Source organism: Corylus avellana, chromosome ca3 (assembly GCF_901000735.1).
Source record: "Corylus avellana chromosome ca3, CavTom2PMs-1.0".
In the NCBI taxonomy this organism is placed as follows: Eukaryota; Viridiplantae; Streptophyta; class Magnoliopsida; order Fagales; family Betulaceae; genus Corylus; species Corylus avellana.
Window position 1 is genome coordinate 23,770,744 of NC_081543.1, and position 26,916 is coordinate 23,797,659.

The window sequence follows — 26,916 nt, forward strand, 5'->3', positions numbered from 1 at the left end:
TGGAGAAATTGACACAATTGATTGACAATGTAGGCTATGTCAGGTCTTGTGAGTGTGCAGTATTGTAGAGCTCCAATGATATGACGATAGGTTGTGGGATCTGGTAGAGTATCACCATCAAGCTTGGTGAGCTTCTTGCCTGAAGTGCAGGGTGCGGCATAGGGCTTTGCTCCAAGCATTTGCACACGATCAAGTAAATCAATAATGTATTTACCTTGATTTAGATGCAAGCCAGTTTTGTCACGAAGGACATGGATGCCTAGGAAGTATGAAAGGCAACCAAGATCTTTCAACTTAAATTCCATTTGAAGGCCGTGGATGAGAGTCTCCATGATAGATGAATCTATACCTGTTACTATGATATCATCAACATATATCAGTATGTAAATATGAACAGAGCCTTGATGAAGCATAAAAAGAGAGGTATCTACTAAGGATCCAACAAAACCAAGATGGAGAAGAGCTTGTGACAATCTATGAAACCAAGCTCGTGGGGCTTGCTTTAGACCATAGAGGGCCTTTTTGAGCTTACAAACATGATCTGGAAAAGCTGCATCAACAAAACCAGTAGGCTGCTCCATGAGGACTTCTTCATTCAAGTAACCATGAAGGAAGGCATTAGAGACATCCAATTGCTTGAGGGGCCAATTGTAGTGGATTGCTAAGGATAGTAGGATCCGTATAGTGGCTGGTTTTATAACTGGACTGAAGGTTTCAGTGTAGTCAATACCATCTCTTTGTTGGAAACCCTTGGCCACTAGTCTTGCCTTGTATCTTTCAATAGTGCCATCTGATTTTTCCTTTAGCCGAAAAACCCACTTATTCTTGATGATGTTTCGATGTGAAGGTCTAGGGCAGAGAGACCAAGTACCATTGTCAACTAAAGCTTGAAGTTCACTTTCCATTGCAGCAAACCATTTAGGCTTAGAAACAGCCTGAGCAAATGTGGTAGGGATAGAAGGCAAGGGTGTAGCATGAAAGGATTTTAGTGGATGCTTGGTTGATTTTAAGGATAGGAATAGCTGATAGTTTGGAAAAGACTTAGGTTTGGAGTTTCCAGTCATAGATCTTGTGACAATATGAGGAGAGGCTGGTTCAGTAGGTGCAGGCAAAAGCTGAAGTAAGGATTGATCTAGGTGGGGGATAGGAGCAGGGGTAGGTGGTAGTAATTCGGCAGTAGGGGTAGTCAGGGGAGTGTTTAGAATAGGTACTTGTGCTGGGGAAGGCAAGGTGATTGGGGGTGAGGTCTGAACAGTATTAGAGTCAGAATTATTCATAGAGTAAAAATGAGAATGATCAAGAACAATACCTGTAGGGGAAGGATCTGATCCGTTAGGGGATGAAGATGCTGCTCTATTCTGTGCAGGGAACACCAATTCATCAAAAATAACATGTCTAGAGACATATACACGATTGGAGATGGGATCAAGGCACTTGTAACCCTTTTGGTGGGTACAATATCCAAGGAAGATGCATTGTTTGCTTCTGAATTCCAATTTGTGTTTGGCATAGGGTCTTAAGAGAGGATAACAAGCACAACCAAAAGTTTTTAAAAAGGTGTAGTCTGGCTCCTTATTGTAGAGTTTGGTGAAAGGACTTGAATTTTGGAGAGTAGGGGTAGGCAATCTATTGATGAGATACACGGCAGTACTGACAGCTTCAACCCAGTATTTAGAAGAAAGGTGGGATTGAGCTAGGAGACTAAGACCGGATTCAATGATATGCCTATGTTTTCTTTCTGAAACTCCATTTTGTTGAGATGTATGTGGACATGTGACTCGATGAAGAACACCATGTGTTGACAGAAATTTAGTAAAGTTATGAGAGGTGTATTCACCACCCCCATCTGTTTGAAGTTGTTTAATTTTAAGGGAAAATAAATTTTCTATCAAGCACTTGAATTTAACAAAGGTTTCAAAAACATCTGATTTGAGTTTTAGAGGAAATAGCCAGGTGTATCTAGAGAAATCATCAATAAAGATAACATAACATTTGCTTCCATTGATTGAAGATAAAGGAGAAATCCATACATCACTATGAATAAGCTCCAATGGAGCAGTGGTAATACGACTTGACTCAATAAAGGGTAATTTTTTGCTCTTTCCTAATTGACATGAAACACAAATAGATTGACTCGACTTAACTGAAGACACAGGAAGGTAGTAGTTGTGAAGCAGATGCTGCAAGATTTGATGACTTGGATGCCCTAAGCGGTTGTGCCAAACTGAAGAAGACACCCTGATCCCAATTTGCGCAGTAAATGCTCTGACTTTATTTTTGGTGAAGTGTTGTAGCCTTAATGGGTAGAGACCATCTTCACTTGCACCTTGTAGGAGGATCTTCCCTGTGAGGTTGTCCTTAATCAAGAAATATGTATCAGTTAGTTTAAAATGGCAATTATTGTCACGACAAAATTTATTTATTGAAAGTAAATTTGTTGTAGCATCAGGACAATGTAAGATATTTTTAAGATGTAGGAGTTGATTTGAGCGAAGAAAAGAGGAAGAGCCAGTGTGGGAGATACCAAGTCCATTACCATTACCTACTGCTACTGTCTCATTACCCTGATATGGTTGCTGCAGAGTTAGATTTTCCAAGTCATTAGTGATGTGAGTATTGGCTCCACTGTCAGCAAGCCATTCATCTTCATCTTGTAGATCGTTGGATTGGGAAACCATTGCAGCAAGTTCAGATGGTGGATGTCGTCCTTGGAATGAATAATCCATGCGATGAAAGCAGTCCAATGCTTGATGATTGGAGCGGCCACATATCTGACAAAGAGGTTTGTTGGATGAGAGGATGCCAGGTTGAGAATTTCTCCTTGTAGTGTAGTTATTTCTCCTTGGAGTGTAGTTGTTGGGAGAATTGCTTCTTGGAGTGTAGTTGCTAGTGCTTCCAGTAATAGTTTTTCCTTGGGAGAAAGCAGGGGTTGGGAGTATACCAGGAGATCCGTTGAAAGTCTTCTTTGAGGGATAGGAATTTCTGTAATTGGAGAAATGTTTCCTTTGGTTGTTGAATCTTTGTTTGTAACCTGGCTTCTGAGCAGTCATGGCAAAGGATTGTGGTTCATCAATGGCAGCCTGATGTTCAATGAGTTGCTCGTGTCCAAGTAATTCAGACTGAAATTCTTCAAGAGACATAGTGGTATTCTTTGTTATCATGGAGTAGGTCATGACAAAAGAATTGTAAGTGGAGCTTAATCCACCAATGATGTAGGATACAAGGTCATCATCGGTGATGGGGCTGCCGGCGATAGCTAGCTGGTCAGCCAAGGATTTTGTACTTCGAATAAAGGTAACACATGGATTATTACCTTGTCTGAGAGTCTGAAGTTGGCGTCTCAATTGAGTGACGTGAGACCTTGATGGAGAAGCATAACGAGTGGCAAGGGTTTTCCATACTTGATTGGAGGTTTTACACCCATAAATAGTAGGCACAAGTGGAGCAGTTAAGGTTGCAATGAACCAACTGAGAATACATTGGTCTTTCTTTTCCCAGAGAATATATTCTGGATTTGGGACATCAGGAGTAGTTTTGTCCGGAGAAGATGGAATAAGCTTTGGTGGGCATGGCTCAGAGCCATCAACAATGCCCATCAAGCCGTTAGTTTTGAGGATGGGCTTAAATTGAAATACCCATCCGAGATAGTTGCTGTCATCGAGCTTGGATTGACAGAGATGCGCAATGTTTGGCATTGTGAAGGATAGAGCAGCGTCGCTGGATTGCGTCATGAGTGCAGTATCAAGGACACGGCAAGGAGATGCGGCTATGGTCTAGTGCGGCAAGGAGAAGAACAGCAATGAGGCTGTAATTTGGTGCAGCAAGAAGAAAGAAAGTAGGTGCGGCAATCTGGTGCAGTGCGGCAATGTTGGTGCAGTACAGCAGGTGCGGCAAGAGAAAAGGTGATCTGAGGGCAGCAAGAAGAGCTGCGAATTTGCCTGGAGAAGAAGCTGATTCCGTTGAAGAAGGCCCAAAAATTTGAGAGGGTCAAGGATCTTATTGAGAGGGGTATGAACCGTAAGGCTCTGATACCATGAAAGAAAGCAAAGAAAATTGCTTTTGGCGGAATGAAGTCTCAGCTTCGTTCTCATTGTATATATAGGCAAAGAGTTACAATTGTAATCAAGTTTGACAAACCCAAACTTGATACATACAAACTAGGAGACCTAATTCAATACAAATAAGTAAAACAAATACAACTAGAACACTAAAGAGAAGAGATAAGAACAACTATAAGGATAATACTAAAAGATAAGAACAACTATAAAACAGACTCTATTGGTTCCTTAACATTTAGAAGGATAAAAGAATGAAAGCATATAGTATGGGATCTCATAATTCAACTTCATTTGTATACATATAGGTATACAAGATTATAAATATGAATGTTCGATGTGGTGTATAAAACTAACTATTTAAGCCCAAAACTCTCTCATTTTTTTTTTTTTTTTTAAAAAAAAAAATAATAAAAATGGGACTTCATTCTATCATAAGAAACATGAAGAAAACTTTTTTTTTTCCGACAATTACAATAGTTTTGATAAAAGTGGGACTATTCTCCATCCAAATTTGTTCTAAACCCCGATGAAAAGCTGTTTGTGCAAGACGATAAGTTGCTTCATTGGCCTCCTTCCAAACATGCCCTACAAACCATGATTGGAGTCTCTGTAGATTAATTCGGGTATCCACAATCAATTGTCCGCACCAACTCGGCTCAACTTTCTTGTCTTATTCAACATGCTGAACTCACATATTAGCATGCGATGAGTTAGATATAAAGTACTTTCTAATAACAATTTTTTTTATTTTAAAAAAAAGGGTAAATTTCCTTATTGATTTCCCATATTGTAAATCTCAAAAATTTATTTGAAATAAAAAGATATGACACAAAGTTTAGCCTTTTCAAAATTATAAAGTAAAAAAAAAAAAAAAAAATTACAAGCAGAAAAACAGCAATCCCTTCATATATATATATATGAAGGGATCTATCAACTATATCTATAAAATTACCAGCCTTCTGCTCTGCAAGAATCTATCAACTATAGCCATCAATCACGTACCCCTTCATATTCTCAATAGATATTCTTCACGTTTAAACCTTTCTTCCTGCAGAAACCGACTCTGCTGCAGAAAATTACAGAAAATGTCCTTCTGAGTCTCTTGGCCATCTCGTTCATTTCCACGTTCATCCCCCTTTTCCTCAAGTTATTCTCGACAGATATGGATCTCGATTCCCGAAGACCATTTTCTGAGCTTGATAATGATGTAGTTGGTGAAACTGTAAAGCGTCCAGAGCCACAGAAAAGTGGCAAGGCCATCATGTTCCGCTCAAGAAGATGACCAAGTGAAGCTATTTCATATGAATCATATAAAGAACTCCCACAATCCCACAGGATAGCAGCCTTTTCTTCTTCTTCTTCTTCTTCTCTCTTCTTCATTTGTGCATCGCCAATCGCCATATGCTTTCTTGATCTTTATTATAAAGAGTCACTAAGTTTTCAATTATTATTTTTTTTTTTTGAAAGCTATATTTGTTAGGTGATAAAAGAAGAGATGATGTCACCTGAAACTGTTTTTGATAACTATAATATAAGTTTAACTGTGCTAAATATAAGTTTCTTAAAAAGTTAAGCTGATAATTAGGGAGATAAGCTTAAGATTCCAACTTTTAACACCTTTATTCTATTACTATATTAAGAGTGTGTTTAATACTGCGATTTCCCAGAACCCGTGTGGTTGGGATGGGATTAAATCAATCATTCATCATATACGTCTTTTTCTTCTTCTGTGAGGTAAAAAGTGCAATTTTAAACTAAATCGCAAAAAATAAATATATGGTTTTAGAAGTAATACTAGAATGAGGACTAGAATTCTTTTAAATGTGATGTAGCTTTTAAAATCATTAATAGATCAAAACTTAATAATGATCATCTCAAATTTAATGAGATGATTTAAAAGTCGCATCATATTTAGGAGGATTCAAGGAAGACTTTAGTCCTCCTTATAGCATTACTCATCGTGTGAGAGCATATTTTTTAAAAATTACCATTTGAAAATGTAGAAAAATACGTGTTTTTAAATTAGAGACAATGAGTGCGTTTTTAAAAATTGAGATTTTAAATGCACGCTTAACTGCATTTTTAAAAAATAATGTCTTTAAATTGCACATTTTAAAATCACTATTTTTAAATTGTAGGTTTTGAAATTGCAAATTCAAATGGACCAAAAATGATCAATTATTTTAAAAACAATTGATTAATGCCAACAAAAAGTAAAGCATTATCTAACCCTTTTTTTAATTTCAAAATTGACTTCCATGATCTCATTATGATAACGTTGATCATCACATTAAAAAAAAAAATAAAAAAAAATGTATTAATCTATTATTGGCTAGTCGGGTTTTATGTCCTTTTTGTGGTTTTGTAGTGGTGGCCTCACGACACTTTGTACTGCTCCCTTGGTATTTATTTTATTTTATTTTTTATTTTTTTTATGGCTAGCAACTAGTTACACGTGGAGGTGCTGCCGGAGGGAGAACTGAAATCCCAAAAGTTGCCAGGTCAGGGGGCTCAGTTAGGCCGTGGCCGCTGGGCCCACTTGTGGTTCAGCCCATCTCATTGGGAGCTTTATCTTTGTAGCAGTTGGATACATTTGCTATATGAAGGCTACTAGACATCTCAACACTTTTTTTTTTTTAAATTCCATTTCTCATATGTTCTGGACCTACATTCATTTATATATATATATATATATATATATATATATATAAACTTATTTATTTCTTGAATGGACCAGATCATTTAGGAAAATGAATTTGAAAAAAAGTGTTAGAATGTCTAGTATTATCCTTGCTATATTGTGTTAGGTGTTTGATTCGGTACTAGTAAATGACGAAGGAAAAGGACAAGACTCGGGAGTTTTATTTGGATTCCTCAGGTAGTAATTTCAAATTAGCAAATGATGAAGGGAAAAGGGCAAGACTTGTGAGTTTTATGTGGATTCCTCATGTAGTAATTTCAAAAGTTGGTACTTATTATCAGTGTGGGACTTGCTTATTATCGATTACAAATAATAATATAATAATATTAGCCTTTGGAGCCTGGATTTGTTTTTAATTTATGCATCATAAGGTGTATTAATTCTGCAAAACGTTATGGGATAAGCCATAATTTCTAGTCAGGAGAGCTTTTGTACATGTACGCTTGATGCAAAAGACGAATAACGAGTTTAAAAGGCAGTTAATAAAAAAACATGATTTTAAAATCAAGTTAAAATTGACTTCTAAAACAGCACTCCCATGTTTGCAGTTTGAAAACATAAAATTTTTTTTATCTATTTTGTTTTTTTTTCAAATACAAGGTATTTTTTGCAATTTTATTTAAAAACAGACATTTGACCAGCTAAATTGCTGGACCAAACACACTCGACACTTGACAGACTTCAGGTCCTTTTGCTTTAGTAATTTCAAGGTATGCAATTTGAAAACATAAAGATTTAAAAATATGGACTTTTAAAAATGTAATTACACGTTTAGCAAAATTGTAGTTTAACATATTTAAAATTATATAGTTTTAAATGTAATACAAAACAAACTCTAAAGTCTATATTTTTTATTGTATCTTCGAAAAAACGAGGTTGGACACCAGCTGCAATGAAAAGCAGGTGTACTGGGATCCAATCACCTGTCCCTCAAAACAACATGGCTTGACTTTGACCCATTCGTCCTCTGTATCTTCGAAATTTTCCTCAGGATGTCTGCAAAGGCTTTTTTGTCCTGCAAAATACATATATATATTTTTATAAGTGAATTTCACTAGAATACAAAAAGGGTTATCTAAGTACACAAGAAATATACAAGAAAATACATTTTCTTGTTCAGAAGCAGAAAAAAGAAAAGAAAAGGGAATACATTTGATACAATCGTCAAGTAGACATTTGATCAAAAAATGGGAATACATTTCAATATGAACGTTGACACCATATTGAACTCTGGTTGCATCAACAAGGAATCAAAAAGACATGTAAAAGATGAAAGAGCAATGTTTTAAAAAACCGTACCATTTAGAGGCCCCAAAAAGCGATCATGATCAAAGAGTAATGTCACGAATACCTTAATTATTAATTTGAAAACTAAACAATATAACATAAATAGATGTGATGATATAAAAATAGATTGCAAAATAATTATTACATTAATAAATAGGGATGCCAAAATGTATATCTATGTCAAAATGTAGTGGACTCCATATATGTTCCACCAACACCCAGTGTGTTGAATTCAGGACAAAAGAGGTAAAACACAGTAAATATAGCAAAAACAATACTTTTAGTAAAAAAATATGGCATAAAAAGTGCACTTCCACTACCTGAAACTTGTATTACTTCTTTTTATTTTTTATTTTTCAAATAAAGATGTAACTGAGTTGGACTGGGGCACTGGGCTTATTATAAAACCTGTCCATGGGCTCATAAGTCAGTGATCGACATGGCCCAAGACAGGTTCAACGAGTTATGGTCTAAAGAGGGGTGTTCCCCAGACCAGAAAAAGAGGAAGTTACCACTTTGATCAGTTCAACCGCCCCATTTGGTACAAGTTTTAAGACACTGAAAGAGCATACCTCCGGGGATCTTAGTCTAGCCTTAAAATTAGCAACAAGATCCTGCGTCGTCACTGGTGTCTTTTGCATTAAAACAGCCCTGATTTCTTCTTCGGTGACAGGCCCAGCAGATGATGTTGACACAATTTTCGATGATGATGATGATGGTGGTATGCCTTTTGACGGCACACTACTCTTAGAAGCAGGCACCGTTTCTTCTTTCAAAGAAGGTTTTAATTCCTGATTCCAAAAAACACATTAAAATTACAATGAAAGACAATTCCACTAAAATAGAGGGAGCCCTAAAATACCAAAGGGGATTAATGATTTGAATAAAAACTTGATGCAAAATAAAGCACCTTCATAAAGGACAGTCTTACATTTTCTGTCTTCACCTTCTTTGAAGGTGCACCATTAGATGCTTTTGCATCTTCGCCATTTAATTTTCTCTTCGCCTTTGCAGACTTAGAGGTTGATGGGGTTCCCCGAGCAGATCCAGAAGGCACCGTTTTGACAGGGCTGATTTCAGAAGGTTCCTCTTTGGGTGCATCCTTCTGCTTTGGAGCTAGCACAGGAGAAAGGCCAATCTCATCTTCCATCTGGATAAAGCAAATACAAAAAGCTCCATTAGTGGAGAGGAAAATGCGAGTCTTATGAATGTCCAAGTACAAAACCACTTCACACTTTACTAAAAAGGAAAGAAAATGCCTCATCATCGTTCAAAATGCACTAAATGGTTCATTGCTACAGTCCCACAACATCTATCACCAAATCGTTAATAATGTACTTGAGTTGTAACATAGAAAGGTACTACAATTAAGCATCAAACTAAACTTACATCATCGTCGTCATCATCATCCTCAACATCTGAATCATTAAGCCCACCAGCTCGCCCAAGCAGCTTCTTCAACTCTTTTCCAGATTTGCTCAGTCCCCCCTCCTCTTCATTATCTTCATCCTCGTCATCTTCATCCTGCAAGAACATGTAAAAACATTGTTGTTCTGGAAATTTGTTTGTAGTCCAAAATGAAGAAGCCACAACTTCAGTAATCAACATGCACAGGGCAAAGAATGAGATTCAAGTACTAGCTCTAGCACCAGAAACACAACATTGAAGCAAGTGAAATGGCATTTATAAAGGACCAAATATAAATTAGCCAAACCTGAACAAAGGAATCATGGCTGAGTTTGTATAGCAGTATTAGAGGCACAAATTACACGAGGAAAGCCATGCTAGACCCAAGACCATATTGACTATGCAGCATAATGATGGGCTGCTTAACATTTTTATTTCAACAAATTACTAATTGGGTTGATGTATGTAAATTTCACAAATCAATTTTCAAAAATACCACCAACCAATTTATTAGCTGATAGTTAGCATTAGCAACAAGCATAATGAGCCTATAATTTTTTGAAGAAAATTCCCATGGGAGTTAGTTTCTACTTATTCCACAAATTGTAACTGGATATTATAGCAAGAATTGCATTAAAAAAATATATCAGGAAAGAGTGTACATGTTGGTGGAAGAGTACATGTATTGCTTTCAGTGAAGAAGCCCAACATACCAGAAAAGATAAGTAAACCTTCAAAGATTACACCTTGCTTACTACACCCACAAATAAATAGGCAAAGCACTAAAATCAGAAAATATTTTAGAATGAGATACACCCTTCGTTAAAAATCTAGGCTTAGTTGAGTTCAGTTGTAAATCCATCCTTAGTTGATAGCTTGTTTAATAGTCTCCATGCTATATGCCTTCTGGAAACTCTATCTATCAAGAAAATATGTTCTTCCCTTCCTATTATTATAAGAGTAAATGGCAACCAACATGCATATAGCTAAGGTCAGAAATTTTTTAGAATATTAGGTATATCAGCTTCAGGCCCAGTAAACGTTTAGCAAAGCACATATTCAATATTATAATAATTTTCCAGCAGGGTTGTTCCAAATTGGCCTGTAATAAAAAGGCACACAAACAAACCTGCTTAATTTCTGGAGGAGCAGGAACTTCAGGGACCAATTCTTCCCTTTCCTCAGGATTATTACCAACGGCTTCATCATCATCAGTGAAAATTTCTTCATGCTCCCAATCATCACCTGGTATTTATTGATGGAGAAATATGTACCATAAACACAGATATGATTAATAATGGAAGTCATCAGGTTTCTTCAATTATTACTAGAACAGAAGCTTTCTCAACACAATAAAAATTATGTAATAGAACATGTAACCTATATTCCTCACAAATTAAGACCCACATTTTCTCGCTTTTACACCATTCCACATAAAGCAGAATATACAAGGGCCAGAAATAGGATAAAATTGGTGCAGAACAAAAAGCAACCAACTGATGACATGCACTATCTTCAAGGATAATCATACTATGGTATAGATAATATACAGTATAAGTGTGAAATAAATTCATCATATAATTTACTCCCAACTAGAAAGATAAGCCACAATAACTCTGTTTTTGTATTCTCTCTATCAGAGGCTTTCACAAAAAGTGCAAATTACATTAAAAAGAAAATGACAATAGGCTTCAATAAAATTCACTGCTCAACTCTCTATCTCAGGCATATCTTTTTTCCTTTAATTAGTAACAAAAATTATTATCATAAAACAGAAAAAAAAAAAAAAAAGTAACACCCAACAAAGAATAAGAACACTTCAAGAAATTCAAAAAAAAGTAGAGATGCGAGAGTAGTTGTAGGCATCTATCCAAAAAAGAATCACAAAAAACACTGACCAAAGCAAACCTCAGGAAGATAGATTTAAGAGAGTTTCCATCAAGTTCTACATCATTAGAAATACAATTATTCCTCTTCTGCTAAATCATTTACATAAAACAAACAGGAACCGCCAAATAAAAATTACACGGCCCCAACTCCTTCACAACTATACAATGTAGAAGGAGATGGCTTACTGTTTCACCAACATTCTTGCACATGCACCGGTAATTATCTTACTTCTCTTCCAAGGGTTGTAAACTGTCAAGATTTTCCTCAAAGCAGCGGTGCATTAAAAAAATGCTACTTATTCATGGTACCTTGACACCCAAAATGCTATCTAGGGTTTTTCTTGAAATCATAGACATCAACAAATACAAAAAAAAAACAAGTAACTTTCTGAAAAGTATGGGTAATAGAAAAACTATTCAAAAAACGTTACACATAGAAACGCCCTCAGCACCTATTAGTTCAGTTACTTTTTTATTTAAGGGGAAAAAAAAAAAAAAACTAACATCTCTACTCTTATATGTTATATTTTCCAGAAGAGTAGGACCAAATTAATCTGAGCAATATATTTGGTTTTTTTGGCACGTAATACATCACTTGGGTGTCATGACACAAAATGGACAAGAAATGAAGAAAATAATCCATGGTGACATCTTCTTTAGATGAAAACAAGGTACAGTAAAGACAAGTGCTTACCCTTCTCAATATCATCATCATCCAAATCATGATCACCACCCCTCGGACCTTCCTCATCATCGTCACCACTTCTCTTGTTAAGTCCCAATCTATTCTTCCTTGCTGCCTCTTCTTCTTCAACCTCCTCCCCTCTATCTGAAACATTACCTTCCTCATCATCACCAGTTGTTTTTCTACGCCCTCTCCCACCACCCACAACACTATCCTTGTCATCAATCCTCTCCACTTCACCAAATGCAGCAGCTCCATTATTTGCAGCTTTCATCATCCATCTTTCATATCCATCTGCAGTCTTTTTCCTGTTCTTCATCTTTTCTTCTGCTTCCTCCAGCGTAAGTTGTTTATATTGTGCAACCTTGTTAAAGTTGTACCTAAAGATTGAGCAGGTCAAACAACCATCGCAAGAAATAAGCAAGAGTTCACATTAAAATTGACATTCAAATACCAACTTTCCCATATATATGAAACTAGTTACTCTATAATAAACAATTTAAATATAGATTCTCAAGTAATATTTCAAAAAAGGGGGAAAAAAAAAGATCTTTCAGCTAAAAAAAAATGTCCATATAGATAAGACTTATTGCAAATGTTAGGTTGTGCATACCAAGAACCAGCAGGAATAGCAACAAACTCCTTCCCATGCATCATTAGTAGGTAGTATGTAGCAGATTGTGCACCTTCAAGCTGACCTTGGTACTGAGATTGCCCTGTTTCATCCTCCAATAGCCATGGTTTATTCTTGTACTTCTCCTATGTAGAGCAATAATAAATTAATGAGACTAAATGACTGAGAAGCCAATGAGATGGGCAGAGTAGCATTTTGATCTGACTTCTAAACAGGAGCAAATAAACTTTATATGGTATCTGTTTTGCCATCAAGGTAAAGTTCATTTAATCCACAGGTGTTGATCTTAGATTTTACCATAGCATGTGCCAGCACGGGAGGAATTGCATTTTATGAATAGCACTTTTTTCCTTCAACTCTCACATAATGCTAAGTTCTCAGACGTTTTAAAAGTAAATTAGCATTTCTCTTAGTGAAACAATATGCTGTGTTTTATCTATTTCAGATATTGCTGTCCCCCCACCAAGGAGCTTTAGCTCAAATGGTACTTCCTCCATTTGTAGCAAGGTGGAGGGTGATGTTGTAAGTTCATGTCCCATCAGGTGCATGTGTTAACTTACCAATAAGAAAATGTTGTGTCCCCAGACTTTTCAGATGTAAATTTAGCTGTTTTTCATACCTTCTGTTACATATTTTACTCTAACAATTTTTAATCCTATCTTAAACCTGAAAGACAATCTCCTGGTTACAGTATATTCCCATTTTAAATAGAGATATCTTGTAAGGGTGAAAAGATAAAAAGCGTACATATGGTTCATCCCAAATCAGTTAAAACAAAATAATAAACCAAAACTAGCTTCAAAACGGAGACATAAATTTATGTATATGGTTTCCAACTTCTACACCACGAAAAGCTAAACTAGACCAGGCACTACTAGAATATCACCATTAGATTACTATACAATCATTACAATTCTGAGAAGTCCAATTCCCAATACTACAAATGAAAGGGTAGAAACAAGCAAACAATACACAATAAGTAAGGATGAACTTTATACCCGCAAGGCATCAGTAAGTTGGCGTCCTTGTAGCCCTTCTTTATGGAGAGACCATTTATTCTCAGCAGTCTTCTTCTTAGAAAAATTTGGCAACCCAGTCACAAATCTACCAATAAAGTAATTCTTGTCGCTGCTAGAACTTGCACGAACATTGTATTCCTATTATGAAAACACATAAAAGAGCATACAAACATTCAGCTTACAACTAAAGCAGAATCTAATCTGTAAAGTACTTTAAATCAATAACAGAACACATTAGAGACCCTGCAGATACGCTTGTCTAAATATAGTCAGAATAACAGTAAAACCTACTAATGTTCACATAAAATATGAATCTCTTCACCTACTGACCAGTCGTTATACCAAAGGAAAAAACCCTAACATATCCTCACTCTTTTTTTTTTTTTTTTTTTTTTTCTTCTTAATAAACTTAGAGCAAGAGCTTGGATAAACTCCCACCGAGAAAAAGTTAATTACTTATAAACTCGAAACACTCCCATAGAAAAAGTTCCTCACTAGCATCAGAATTCTGTTTCAGAGAACAAAACCTGATTACAATTGGATCAAGCAAATTATCAATGTGCTTTTTGCCAATACCAACAAATTAAATTAAGCTTCGAAATGTGTTCATAATCAATAAGACAACCATACATGTACAGATACATACAAATACAGAGAAATACATATACACACCTACATATAAATATAACTACATGAGAGCGAGCGAGCGAGAGAAAGAGAGACTGAACTCGAATCAAGCGATTGACGGTGGCGCCACAGTCGTAGCACTTGCCACGGTTCTCGGCCATGGTTTTTCCACAGGTCAAGCACAGAGTCATGTGCTTGCAATTGCTTCCGTACAAGTCCGAGGTCGATCCACATCCACTGCACGACGACTTCAACATCAGATCGCACGACATCTTCCCTCCTTCAAAATCGGCATCAACAACAAAGAAAATTTTCCAGGAAAAAAAAAAAAAAAAAAAAAAATTCAGAGAATATCATAAAATTATGACCACTAGGGTTTCAAAAAAGAGAGCGTGAGTGGATGATCAATAACCTAGCATGCGATATTTAATTAATCAAACTTAATTACCTTCAGCTTGATTGAGAAGAGAAATCAACAAGGGTTGTAATTATGGATTTTGCAAGTTTTAATTGGTTTCCATTAGTGAGAGTCGTTTTAGGGATCTGATTCGATTCGGTTAAAGAGAGGTTCTGGTTTCGGTGGATGGAGAAGAAAACGTGCGGGAGAGAAGAAAAGAACCGAAGAGGTAGCTAATAAATTACTGCACGGGTTTGTAGTTTTTTTTTTTTTTTAAGTACATAAGAAGAAACTACAAATTAGAGCATCTCTACCTAGTTAAAAAGCATAATTCTCTATTTTAGCTACTCATTTTTTAATACTAATTCCAATAGATTCTTTATTTTATTAACTATTATTTTTTAATCTTTTGTTTTTTTTTTTTTTGATCCACGACCGCTTTTGCATCATCTTGTAAATTGCAATAGAATTGATTCACGCAGCATACCTGTGTGTTATTTTTATTTTTCCATTTTTAGTTTGTCAATTATATGCATGCTATTCAATTTTTTTGGGGGAGTTTTTAATGATTTAAAATACTTGAATTTGTATCATAAATTCATGAACAGAGAAGAGAGAGAAACGTTGAGGGGGGAGAGAAGAGAGAGAAGAGACAGAAAATAATGTGGAGATAATATTATATTCAATAATTTAGTGTGCTACAGTGAATAACAATATGAAGCTATTCACTGTAGCAGTTAAAGTAAAATAGCTAATATAAAGCTATTCTGTTGGAGCAAAAAAAAGGACAAAAATCACTAAATGTAGCTAATATCTCCCTTTTAACTATACTGCTAGAGATGCTCTTAGTGAACTACAACAATAGGCACCCCAAACAAAAAGCCCCTAAACCACCATATTAGATTGGGTAAATAGAAAGAAAAGAAAAAAAAAAAAAAAAAAAGATAATATATCAAATGAATAACGCGGGCATATGATTTCTTGACACAAAGACCAATAATTAAGGCAATAATATATGGTGTGTCAAAGATGACAACCAAAAAGTCTAGAAAAGAGAACAAAACTATAGAAGTTTTACAATCCTATCCAAACCCCAAAGGACGGACATGAACAAACGGTGATAGGGAATCTTAAAAACAAAGAAAATAACAACATAGAAACAAAAACAAGACTAAAGCCTAGAACAAACGACAAGCAAATAACATAAAAATGAAATAAATAGTACAAAACAGTAAGTTCATTGGCTGAAAGGGCAGAGCAAGGCCACAAGGTGGCTGTTGTAGACCAGCGTGTGTAGGCCACATACTGGTGCTTGGCCTGCATGGAGGCCATGCGCCAATAGTGGCTGCCAAAAAGCAACAGCTAGAACCAAGGGACTGAGAAAGATGGTGGTAGATGGTAGAGCGGAGGAGGTATGTCTTCACGCGTTGGCGCGTATTGAACATGCTCCGGCGCGTGGTGGCTGAATGGTGATGGAGCTGGCGACGATAGGTAGCGGAGAGGCCTAGGAGTTCGGTGAGGTGGCATGTGTGAGGTTGTAGCTTCATGAAATGGACATATCTGATTTTGAAAAAACCAAATCCAAAGATTTCAAAGAGAAGCCGGAACTGAGACTTGGAGCGGATGGAGAAGGCGGTGACTAGACCATCTACGGAGGAGGATGAGACGACAGAGCTGTTGGTGCAGGATAAATTGCCATGGTGATGGATAAGGCCTCCTATAAGGCAAGACCGACCACCTCATAGGAGGTATTTGGAGCCTCATAGGAGGCAGGAAAGGGAGAGGGAGGGAAGGGAAAGGGGATCAGAGGGGAGAGGGAGGGACTTCCTCCTTCCATGGTTGCCTGGGAACGAAGGAGAGATTTTGCTTAAGGTAAGAGAAGAGAGTGTTTTCCTTTTTGTTGTTGAAAGTTTTTATTCACGGGTTTGTAGTTTTACTGACGGTTAATTAGCTTTTTAGTACTTAGGTTTAGGTTTTCACATTTTTTATATTTTTTACCTATGTTTTAAATCATATTACAGATAGTACTTCACTTATGGGTAAATACTAATTTAGTACTTCTGTTACCATTCTGTCAGTCAAACTAACGAATTACTGTGGGAGTGGTTTCGACCACCCTGTGGCCCGCTTGGGAGTGGTCAAACCATTCCTAAGGCCCTTAAAGGTGGCTGAACCATTCAACCACCCCCTTAGAGGCCATGAAGGTGGTCAAACCACCCTCAAACCGGCTGAAAGGGTGATAGAAACCACTCCCATTGCGGTCAATTAGTTTGGTTAACGAAACGGTGGCAGAAGTACTAAATTGGTATTTACCCAAAAATCAAGTACCATATGTGATCAAAATTAAAACATAGGGAAAAAAAATAAAAATGTGAAAACTTAAAAAAAAAAAAAAAAAACATTTTCTAATTTAAAGTGGCACGCTAAACATTAAATTCTTTATATTTTTATTTTAATAAATATATTTTTTATTCTTTTTAATTCTTTCATTGTTCTTGATAAGCGAAAGAGAAGGAAAAACGAATATCTAGGCTTAAAAGAGTATATAACTTTCACTCTCTAGCTCTTGATATTTGTATAGATTGTTAAATTTGAAATGAAAAAGAAGTTCAATGCCCCTTTTTGTGAGTTTTCTCAGATTTTTAGAAAAAATTGAAATTTGAAGAGCTCACTAAGAATGCTTAAGATGCATTTTTTGTTGTAATTTTGCATACTATAAGTGTGATTTTAAAATAAATAAAAAATTGTAGCGAATGGGTGTGTGTTTTTTAAAAATTTCAATTTGAAAATGTAAAAGATATGCATTTTCAAATTATAGACAATGGTTGTGTTTTCAAATTGCATGCATGGATGTGTTTTTAAAAACGCACTTGTTTAATAGCTAAAGTAGGATTTTAAAGACCAAATTGCTATTTTACCCATGCTTTTAAATCTCACGTTTTAAAATTGCTATTTTTATAATTTTATTTTAAAATAATTAATTATTAGAAAAGTTAAATAAATAAATAAAAGAGTAATTCTATATACCAAATTTTTATCCTACAATATTGACGTGGTAGTTTCAATAAATTATTGAATATATATTTTTTAACCATGAATGATCCAATACTTATTTTGAGTGCCTTGTCAATATTATGAAATAAAAATCTAGTTTCTAGCCCAACTATAGGTAGGAATGGGGTTTGGTGTAGGCCATGACACCCCCCAAACCCCACCCTCCCAAAAAAAAAAAAAAAAAAAAAATTTACAAGTCCTACCAACTAAATTTTTTTTGGCATTTAGTCAGAAGTATTATGGACAAGAGCTAAGGCATAATAAGCTTAGGAAAAAAAAAAGGCTAAAGCATAAGTTTATTTTTTATTTTTTATTATCTAAAGTGGTGGTTCAATAACCCAAAGAAATCCCCAAAGTGATTAGGTACACACTAGGGTATAAACTAGAAGAAATAAAGAAAAGAAAAAATTAAAGACCCAGATTTAAAATTACACAAAGAAGAAGCAACAACCATAAGATGAAAACAGAGTGAGTTTAAACTGTGTTTAAGATATGTTTAAGATAAAAACAAATTACTTTGTACTACTTATGTGTTGCAAATTGTGTTTTTTTTTTTTTTTTTTTCTCATTTTTTGTTTGTTTGGAAAATTAAATCAGTATAAGAAAGTAAGCTCTAAATTTCAAATTTTAAGGTTATTGATTGTGGACTTGTGTTTGCTTAGGGTTAGAATGGTAATGAGATGTACAACAAAATGCTCAAGAGTGAGTATGGCCAAATCTCAAATGGGCAACCAGCTTAATGGGTACTTCATATTTTGAAAATGTTTTGGTAAAGCTTTCACACATATTTCTTTGCAAAAGCCAAGTATGTTTTGAAAAAGTTTTAAATCCTTCTTTTATTGCTTTGAGTTGCGTGATAGCATGATAATTGCCTTGCATGTGTTTGCTTAGTAGCCTAGAAAGAGATATATCAACCCTTAGATTGAATAGAAGCCTCAAAACACAATTTGAAGCTTTTGGCTGGAATACCTAACTCACTGGCCGAACGTACGCTCTCGAGGCCGTACGTACTACTAGGAGGTCCTGGCGTCTGCCCTTTAGCTCCACTTGTGCAACTTAGGTTCCAACAACCCTTTTGTTAGATAAGGGTTAGTACCAAACTCATAAAAGTCCTCTAGTACTACGCATAACGATGTGTCGTATTTCGTTATAGCAGGATTTTTGCAATGTCAGAGGACTCGAACGAGCGCACGAGGTAAGTAAACATTTATGAATACTTTTTTTAAAAACATGGGATATGTTAACTGATTGACCACACGTATGATATGAGCATGTCTACTTTTTGTAATAACTGGTAATTTCTTTAATAACTAGTTGATAATATGCATTGTATGACATGGTACACCAGTACGTGTGGAATAATGGCCATGAGCTTACTATATAAACTATATTTTATGGTCAAATGTGTGTGTATGGGCCTTGGATTCAATGATTTTTGTGACCGGCGTAGCCATTGCGAAATGGTTGGTCATTACAAGATAGACATCATTAGTAGCGTGGGTCACTTGAGGTCGGACTTGGTCGGACTACTAGTGGTAAACGGTAGCGTACAATGGGTAGGTCACTGGCATTGTATTACAGGTCCCTCGGGACAGTGCCAACCCTACTAAAAGGGTAATATTTCGGGTAGACCATACATGAGAGTTATGACCTATAAAACATTAGTTTTTCTGTATTAAAACATTTAGGCTATTGCCGCCGGGAGTACATCACTCTTTTATTAACCAAACAAGACTTTTATGGTATATTAAAGGAGACAACACATCCTTTTAAATGTTTGCTAGAACTGCACGTTTATTTCTGCTTAAATTGGCTCATATCATACCCAATTGTAAGGTTTACTTACTAAGTTGTTAGACTTACGTTGTTATTATTCTTATAGGAAACATATTTCCAGAACTCAAGAGTGGCACGATTGCCACTACGGACTTTGCTTAGGATTCTCATGTTGTTATCAGGTTTGCTTTGCATTATTGTTAGTTACTCTATGTCTTAAATTTCGATAAATATACTTGTCACTTTAGTGGTTAATAGTTTCTCAGATTTATTTCATCTTCCTATGCATTAACTTTGATACTGCTTAGAGGAGTGATTCCTCATTTAGCCACAAGTTGGTTTAACTGGGGTAATTTCCAATAACCTTGCCAGGCAGGCCAAAGTTAGTTTTAGGGGTGTTACAAGATTGCAGCATGCTATATAGGTTATATTGCTATTAGACTAATTTAGTAGTATACTAGTAATGATATGCACGGACCACCCGTTTAGTATACTTTTAGTAATTTAGTAAATAGTATATACTTAAAAAAAAAAAAATGTCATAAGTTAATAGTTATTATTAAGTTTAAGTTATTAACATATAATATTCATCAATTCTTAATTATGTGATCATTAAAATTATGTTAATAGTTAGTACTCGTGAGCTCTAAACGAGCCGGGCGATTCATGACTTCAATGAGTCGAATTCACGAGCCCCCGTCGAGTTTAATTGAATGAGCCAGGTATGTATCATTAGTTAATTGAGCGAGTTTCAACAGTAACGAGCGAGCTTGTACAATATCGAGCTCGAGTTTGAGTCGAGTTTAACCGAGCGAGTATTGAGCGAGCTGTCGATTGTGTCAACTTATTTAAAGCCCTACTTACACCATTTCAAAAGTTAAACAAACAATTTTCCTAAAATTGTATTATGTTTTGTTTCGATTAAATTAGAATCGGAGAATATCCAATTAGTTATATTAGAGAGATATTTTTGTTTTCTCAAAAAGTAAAAAAGACAAAAATACCCCTCATATATAATTAACTGGATATTCTCCGCTTCATTTGAATTGGAGAGGATCCTATTCAGTTTTGTTTTAAAAATCATAAAAATTAAACTCTTAACTCATAATTATTCTCCTTTACTTAAAAAAAAAAAAAAAAAAAAAACTCTTTAACTTTATTTATATATTAATATTTAATTTCTTAACACTATTCTCCTATATAATAACAATACTTTTCACTTAAAATAATAATAATAATAATAAAAACAATACTTTTGAATCGTGCCCATAAATTGTCTCTTCTATGGTTTTTTTTTTTTAATTATTTTTTCTAATCGAAAAAGGAAAGGGTTATAAGAGAGGATCCTTATCACTCTTGATCTGAAAGAAAGAAGTGAGTGATCCTAAAAACGAAAATGAGGTGGGTTCTCCAACAATGCGACAATAATTACACAAGGTAGATTTTCATCAAAAAAAAAAAAAAAAATTACAATAGGTAAGAAATGGGTCAAACAACCGACCCGGTCCTTTCAAAGGACCGCTCAAGGCGGTTACAGAAACAAAAGGGGTACGAACTAAGTCTGAACCCCCGCTAGAAACCAGCAACAACTACTGGAAAGTGATTGAAGCTAAAGGGGCCGTGAAATGATGCTTTAAAGGGAAAGAGCCGTTTTCTTCAAATTTTAAAGGACCGCATCTTAAATTCACCCTTCATCCCATTTTTTTTTCCCATCCTTTGTTTTAGATGATATGCTACATTGATCATTCATATACAAAGGATTACCATTCATCTACTATCCCCTATTCTATTCATTTCTCTCTCCTCTAACAACTTAATAAAATAAGTAAATTTCTCCTCATTTCTCCATAATAGATAAAGAATAGAAAAATACTGTCCTACAAAATAAAGAATGAGGTGTATAACGTTTGAGAAAATTGGTTTTTCAAAATTTGAAGATTTTGAAGGATATATTGTTAATGCTCTTAAGGGCCTAATCATTGATCAAAAAGTCTTAAGACGGTTGGATACTGATAAATTAAGAGTTATAGTCTTAGGATCGTTAGTCATTGCAAACAAATAGTAAACACTAACATACAAGTGTGAAAAATTCTAACACTAGAATATTTAGCCTTTAGAGTTCTTCTAAAAAATGTATGGATGGTTTTTACAGTCAAAACTTTGGGAGACCAAAAGATGATGATTGCCTTTACTTTTCCTTCAGTCAGGCAGCTTCCTCCATATTGACAAATCAACCACTTCAAAAGATCAATAATTTCAACCCTCTCTTATCATGTTTCACCACCTGTGTTGAAAAATAAATTACGGTTATCTCAACTCAATACACGGCCACTACACATTCAACCATGGGACTTGGAAGTCCAATATTACTGCTGCTGCTCATAAATCTGCATGTAGGCCTCAGAGAGTGCAACCATTTGAGGAAGTGTTTCTGAAACATGCAGATCCTGCATCTCATACCTGAAAATATTGAATGCCATAAGTGTCTGTTGCAATGCTTCTTACATTTTCATTCAAGGTTATGCAAATCGATGAAATATGGAGTTACCATAATTCTTCTGACTTCCGCTGTACAAATACCCGGTAGAACCCTTCGTCAGGTTTACCGTCATGAACAATATTAGCAATCAAATCATACTTCGACCGCAATTTCTCATTCTCCTTGGCCGTCAGCAAGGGTATGTAATCCTTCAACTCCAGGTTTTTCACAGGAAAGTTGACTGAGACAAAGACAACATCAGTTAGAACAAGGCACATGAACTGGCCAAGTTCCACATTATATGATAGAAATAGATTCATTATACAACTCACAGATATGGTAATGAAATCTTACCTAATGTAGGGTTCTTCTCCACAAAAAAGTTGTTCTTTGTAAATCGACGCATGTGAAGAATAATATACTGTGGCAATCTGGTAACGCGATATCTCATCCTTGCTATACGAGGACGGACAACTTCAGTGACAGTTTCACCATCAAACTTCTTCAGGATGTTGAAGAGTGGAACCTATAACAAAATCATAGGCATGATTTTGGTCCATGAGAAACACTATCAAAAAAATGCATATAAACCCACATTTTCTCTAGTACATATATCTATCAATGACTTCCAGTTGTGCATTGTTCCAAAAATAAACTGAAAAAAGGCCACTTTGGTTTGGATAATTGTATTCTTTGAACTAATGATGAGATGATTGCTGTTGCAGTTAATAATTCTTTTTTCTTTTTTTTTGGGCGGTAAGTCACACACACACCTAGTTGGTCTTGAGCCAATGATTTGACCATCCACCCTATTCTTAGAAGGGGAGGAAGTGCCATTTGTGCCAAAGCTCATTGCAATGTTACAATTAAACTGATGTCATGCAAATAAAATATAGATGTGAATCGATAGCAGCCCAAATTCTAGAACAAGGCCACTTCCGATATATCACCCAAAGGTCCCTTCTTTTTAATAAAACATTACTCCAATTCTCAGAATTAAAGACATGAAAATAGAAAATTCTTCAAATTTTTGTGATCACTCTTGAAAATTAAAGACATTGTTTACTGTGATCCTTGTCTTTTGAACTAAACAGGGCCATAAAAGAACTGGCCAATTTCAAGCAGCTCTTGTATGGAACCAAAGTGGTGTAGAATGCTGCAAATGTAAATCAAAAGTAAAAAAAATAAAATAAAATAAAATAAAATAGAGGTAAACTTTCTCTAACTGAGCTATCCTTCTCATGTTACTTTCTGAGAACCAAACCGGGTCTTAAAAGAATTCTCCAACCATTGGCTCTCTCACTTTTTACATTATGCTAAAGTTGCTCCGAATGCTGCCTATGTAAATCAAGAGATAGAACCATATTTAACCCTTATCTCTCCATTCCCTGTCATCTTACTTTTTGGGAAGTAAAGAGGACATTGAAAGAATTTGCCAATTCCAACTTATTTTAAAATACTCTCTCTCATATCAAGTAGCCAATTCCATGTTATTTTAAAATACTCTCTCATATCTATCAATAATAAAAAAATAAAATAAAGCCTTAGTTGATTAGAACCCTTTAAACAAAATCTACTAAAGACAACAGAAAATACATATACCATTTACATTGCAACCAAACTAAAAAAGAAGTCAAAGTATACCTGGGGTATTATATTTTTCTCCATCACATCTTTGAAAAGAGGAGGTGGGGGCAAATCCAGTCCAAGCATTAGGAACGGCATTCTGGAAGTTTCTGCCACATCCGCATCATGTTTAATTCTACCATCTGTGAGTTTTGAAACAGCAATCTGGTCATCACTGCTTTCTTTCTTCTCAGTAACAGCCTTGTTATGGATCTCTTTCACAACCTCCAATTCGCCCTATCGAGTGTGTAGTAGATTCTATATAAGCACAAGTGAATAATCTCCAACTACTAACAACAAAGTGGACAGCAAAGAAGAGGGATGATATATACACCTGAAAGCAATCATAGATAATGCTTTTATTTTTCTTTGTTTTAAGATCAGCATGCAGTGTGTTTAGAAGCCATGACATGAATTCAACTGGGTCAGACTGCATGCCTATCCGAAACCGTTTTTTACTGGCTTTCATAACTGCCTGCAGAAACTCATGCGGGCTCACCTGTAAATAAATAAAAAATTGATAAATATGAATTTCATGTTCACGAACTATTAATGCAATGTGACAATCACTGGGATTAAACCTGTCCTTTAAAGTTCCGTGCATGCCAAATCTTCCGTGTGAGTTCTCCAAATCGATGAACAAGTGAAGATTTGCTGTGTTTATAATTTTCACGGATAAGAAAAAAATTTCTTAAAGGAGTAACTCTCATTAAAGATTGTATTGTGACATTCACAAAATCTGTCTCCTTGATGTTGTTAAGGCCCACCTGAAATTTGCCAAAATCATGATTAACACTTCAAAATGGTCAAAATAACATCTAATAACATCTAATAACACCTCTAACAATAAAACAGAAATGCAATTTTGTATGAGAAAGGCCAAAGATAGGTACCATTCCTGGGAGGTAATCAGAACCATCAAGTGCCCTAGACCATTGCTTGTTCTTGTCAAGTAGTTCAACTTGTTCCTTAGTAAACCTGCATATAGGTTAGCCGGAGAAAAACAAAATAAAAATTAAGATCTTATGATTACATAATTCTATAAACTCAAATCTTAAATAAAACATGGACAATAGCATGTGAATCAAAACATAGCATATCACTAAGAAAATGAAGCTGACCAATGTAAATTTTTTTTTCCAAGAGAAATTGTTATCCACATGGATCAAAGCACACATCCAATGAGAATCAGAACATGAGCATGACCACATGCTAACACATATGTATCAAAGCACACATATCCAATGAGAGTCACAGCATGAGCACAGATGCACAGAGAAAGGTCGGGGACAACATGGAATAGAGATGAAATAAAATAAAAGCACTTGACCGAACATAAGCTCACCTTTGATTCAGAACATGCCGAATGTCATCTAATGAAGGGTCGTCAATTTCATATCCATCGGGAAGGCAATAAACCTGCTCAGTCCGAAGATTGATGTAAACATGATGCCCTGCTTCAAGGCTGTGAGTATATGCATGAGACTTTTTCCCTCTTCCTTGGTAGTACTTCCCACAGACCAAACATGCATACACATTCAAATTCGAGAGAGACACAGAGCAGAACTTCTCAAAATCAAAATCCAAAACCTGCAAAACATAGAAGAGCAATGGAACACACACAATGAAAATGCATTTATACAGATATATATGCCCCTAGTTAATATGGAGATACGTACAACTTTGACAGAGAAAGAGAAAAGATAAAAAAAACTGCTCAAAGTCAAAACTTAAAACCTCTAAAGCATAAACACATAACTCAAAAAAAGACACTTCTATGCATCGAGCAAAGCAATTACACAGACACATATGCAGAACTTACACATAGATATACACCAATAATGTTGTTAAATTATCTTTAGTATCCAAAGACGAGTTTTATACCTGTCGATTAACGGTATCAAGATAAGGACAGTCCCTCCGGCGCTCCACCTCACGGCTTCGCTTTCCTTGACTGTATGCTTGCTCATGTTGATCGTCATCGTCGTCATCATCATCATCATCTTGTTGACCACCTTCCTTTCTATCTCCATTTTGCTCAGCACGCCTATGCCTCTCATCTTCCTCCTCCTCGTCATCGTCATCATAATTCGCTAGTCCGGCAAGAGGATTCGCTATGGGAAGAGGAGGCGGTGAGGGAGATGACTCCTCCTCCATCACTTTCCGCCTCTTCGATTCTGAAGCAAACCCTTCCTCCTCCACCAAGTCATCATTCTCTCTCTTGGATTTCATTTCTGTTACAGTTTCACTTGGCTTATACAAACAAAATTTCACCAATCTGCCTATATCTACTAATATAAATTGCATTTCAGTGTCGTAATCTGAACCATTTAATTAAAAACTAACAGTTATAAAATCTAATCATTCAAATGAATTCACAATATTCATCAAAGATCTTGAATTACTTCAAATGCATAAAATCTACTATGCCAGAAAAAAAAAAAAAAAAAAAAAAAAAAGGAAAAAGAAAAAAGAAAAAAACAGTTACTAAAGATGAAGAACTAGTTGTTTCCAATTTATTCGAGAGCACAGCTACGTTTGGTTGCTAAGAAAACAAATCCCTAAAATCTCTAGGGTTTTGCGCTTAACAGGGCAACGAGAGCAACCAAGCAAAAAATATATTTGACGAAATTGACGATAATTTATTGACGAACCTGAGAGTGATGCTGAGAAGCTAAATGTGAAGTTTCGGTCACCGGTAACTTGGAACAAGTGGCGAGTCGCGAATCGGATATGTTCGAGGGGAGCTCGAGAATGCTCTTCTCAACTGTGTAAGACAAAGCCTATAGACAGCGCCGAGTTACCCAATGAGAAATCGCCAGCTCGAAAAGAAATTAGATCACATTGACGGGTCATTCTCGCAAGAGATTTTGTACCCTCAAACTAAAAAAACCCTCAAACTCATACCCAATCTAAGAAAACCCTCAAACTCATGCCCAATCTACAAACATAACCAATCTATCACAATCAAACCGCAATCTTCACTCTCAGCCTCACCCATATCCATCTCCTACAAGAAGGGGAAACAGGGGAGGGGATGTCCACAAAACGGCAGAGTGAGAGCGAGAGAGAGAGATAGAGAGAGAGAGAGAGAGAGAGAGAGAGAGGAGCTTACCTTGAGCACGACGGAGCAGCGGTCTGGAGAGAGAGACGCCGTGTGGAACCGTGGTCTGCCGAGAGAGAGAGAAAGAGCGGGGCTGTGGGAGAAAAAAAAAAAATTAAGGGGAAAATTCAGTGGGTGTGTCTGCCAATGGGCCTGGAAGGGCCTCCCTCAATC

At 35.8% G+C, this 26,916-nt stretch overlaps 2 protein-coding genes across 3 annotated transcripts; both read right to left on the reverse strand.

Annotated features, from left to right (window-relative positions):
- Nucleotides 1–7,529: 7,529 nt before the first annotated feature.
- On the reverse strand, nt 7,530–14,943 carry LOC132176303 (transcription initiation factor IIF subunit alpha-like). Its single transcript, XM_059588470.1, has 10 exons — nt 14,756–14,943; nt 14,409–14,587; nt 13,660–13,818; nt 12,641–12,786; nt 12,037–12,407; nt 10,583–10,698; nt 9,436–9,570; nt 8,978–9,196; nt 8,619–8,837; nt 7,530–7,774 (listed from the first exon to the last, which is right to left on the reverse strand). The coding sequence occupies exons 2-10, from the start codon at nt 14,577–14,579 to the stop codon at nt 7,679–7,681; spliced, it is 1,632 nt and encodes a 543-aa protein (XP_059444453.1). The 5' UTR covers nt 14,580–14,587; nt 14,756–14,943; the 3' UTR covers nt 7,530–7,678.
- A 6,673-nt stretch (nt 14,944–21,616) lies between these two features.
- LOC132176063 (uncharacterized) lies at nt 21,617–26,857 on the reverse strand. Of its 2 annotated transcripts, none has more exons than XM_059588178.1 (11): nt 26,755–26,857; nt 26,294–26,649; nt 25,524–25,873; nt 24,985–25,229; nt 24,533–24,617; nt 24,221–24,406; nt 23,974–24,138; nt 23,658–23,876; nt 22,368–22,539; nt 22,083–22,254; nt 21,617–21,994 (listed from the first exon to the last, which is right to left on the reverse strand). In XM_059588178.1, exons 3-11 carry the CDS (start codon nt 25,869–25,871, stop codon nt 21,901–21,903), a joined length of 1,686 nt encoding a protein of 561 aa, XP_059444161.1. In that variant the 5' UTR covers nt 25,872–25,873; nt 26,294–26,649; nt 26,755–26,857; the 3' UTR covers nt 21,617–21,900. The 2 variants fall into 2 exon arrangements, with proteins under 2 accessions (XP_059444161.1, XP_059444162.1); XM_059588179.1 differs by having other exon boundaries at nt 26,294–26,422; nt 26,755–26,853.
- Between the last annotated feature and the right edge of the window lie 59 nt (nt 26,858–26,916).

Excerpts from the sequence above, each read along its gene's own strand:
- LOC132176303 (XM_059588470.1), bottom strand. The coding sequence starts at position 14,579 with ATGTCGTGCGATCTGATGTTGAAGTCGTCGTGCAGTGGATGTGGATCG. Across the intron at positions 12,408-12,640 it reads GCTATTCCTGCTGGTTCTTG|GTACAACTTTAACAAGGTTG; the intron begins GTATGCACAACC and ends CTCAATCTTTAG. Across the intron at positions 10,699-12,036 it reads TGATGATGATATTGAGAAGG|GTGATGATTGGGAGCATGAA; the intron begins GTAAGCACTTGT and ends AATAAATACCAG.
- LOC132176063 (XM_059588178.1), bottom strand. The coding sequence starts at position 25,871 with ATGAAATCCAAGAGAGAGAATGATGACTTGGTGGAGGAGGAAGGGTTT. Across the intron at positions 22,540-23,657 it reads AGAAAAATATAATACCCCAG|GTTCCACTCTTCAACATCCT; the intron begins GTATACTTTGAC and ends ATTTTGTTATAG. Across the intron at positions 22,255-22,367 it reads GGAGAAGAACCCTACATTAG|TCAACTTTCCTGTGAAAAAC; the intron begins GTAAGATTTCAT and ends TCTTTGTCTCAG.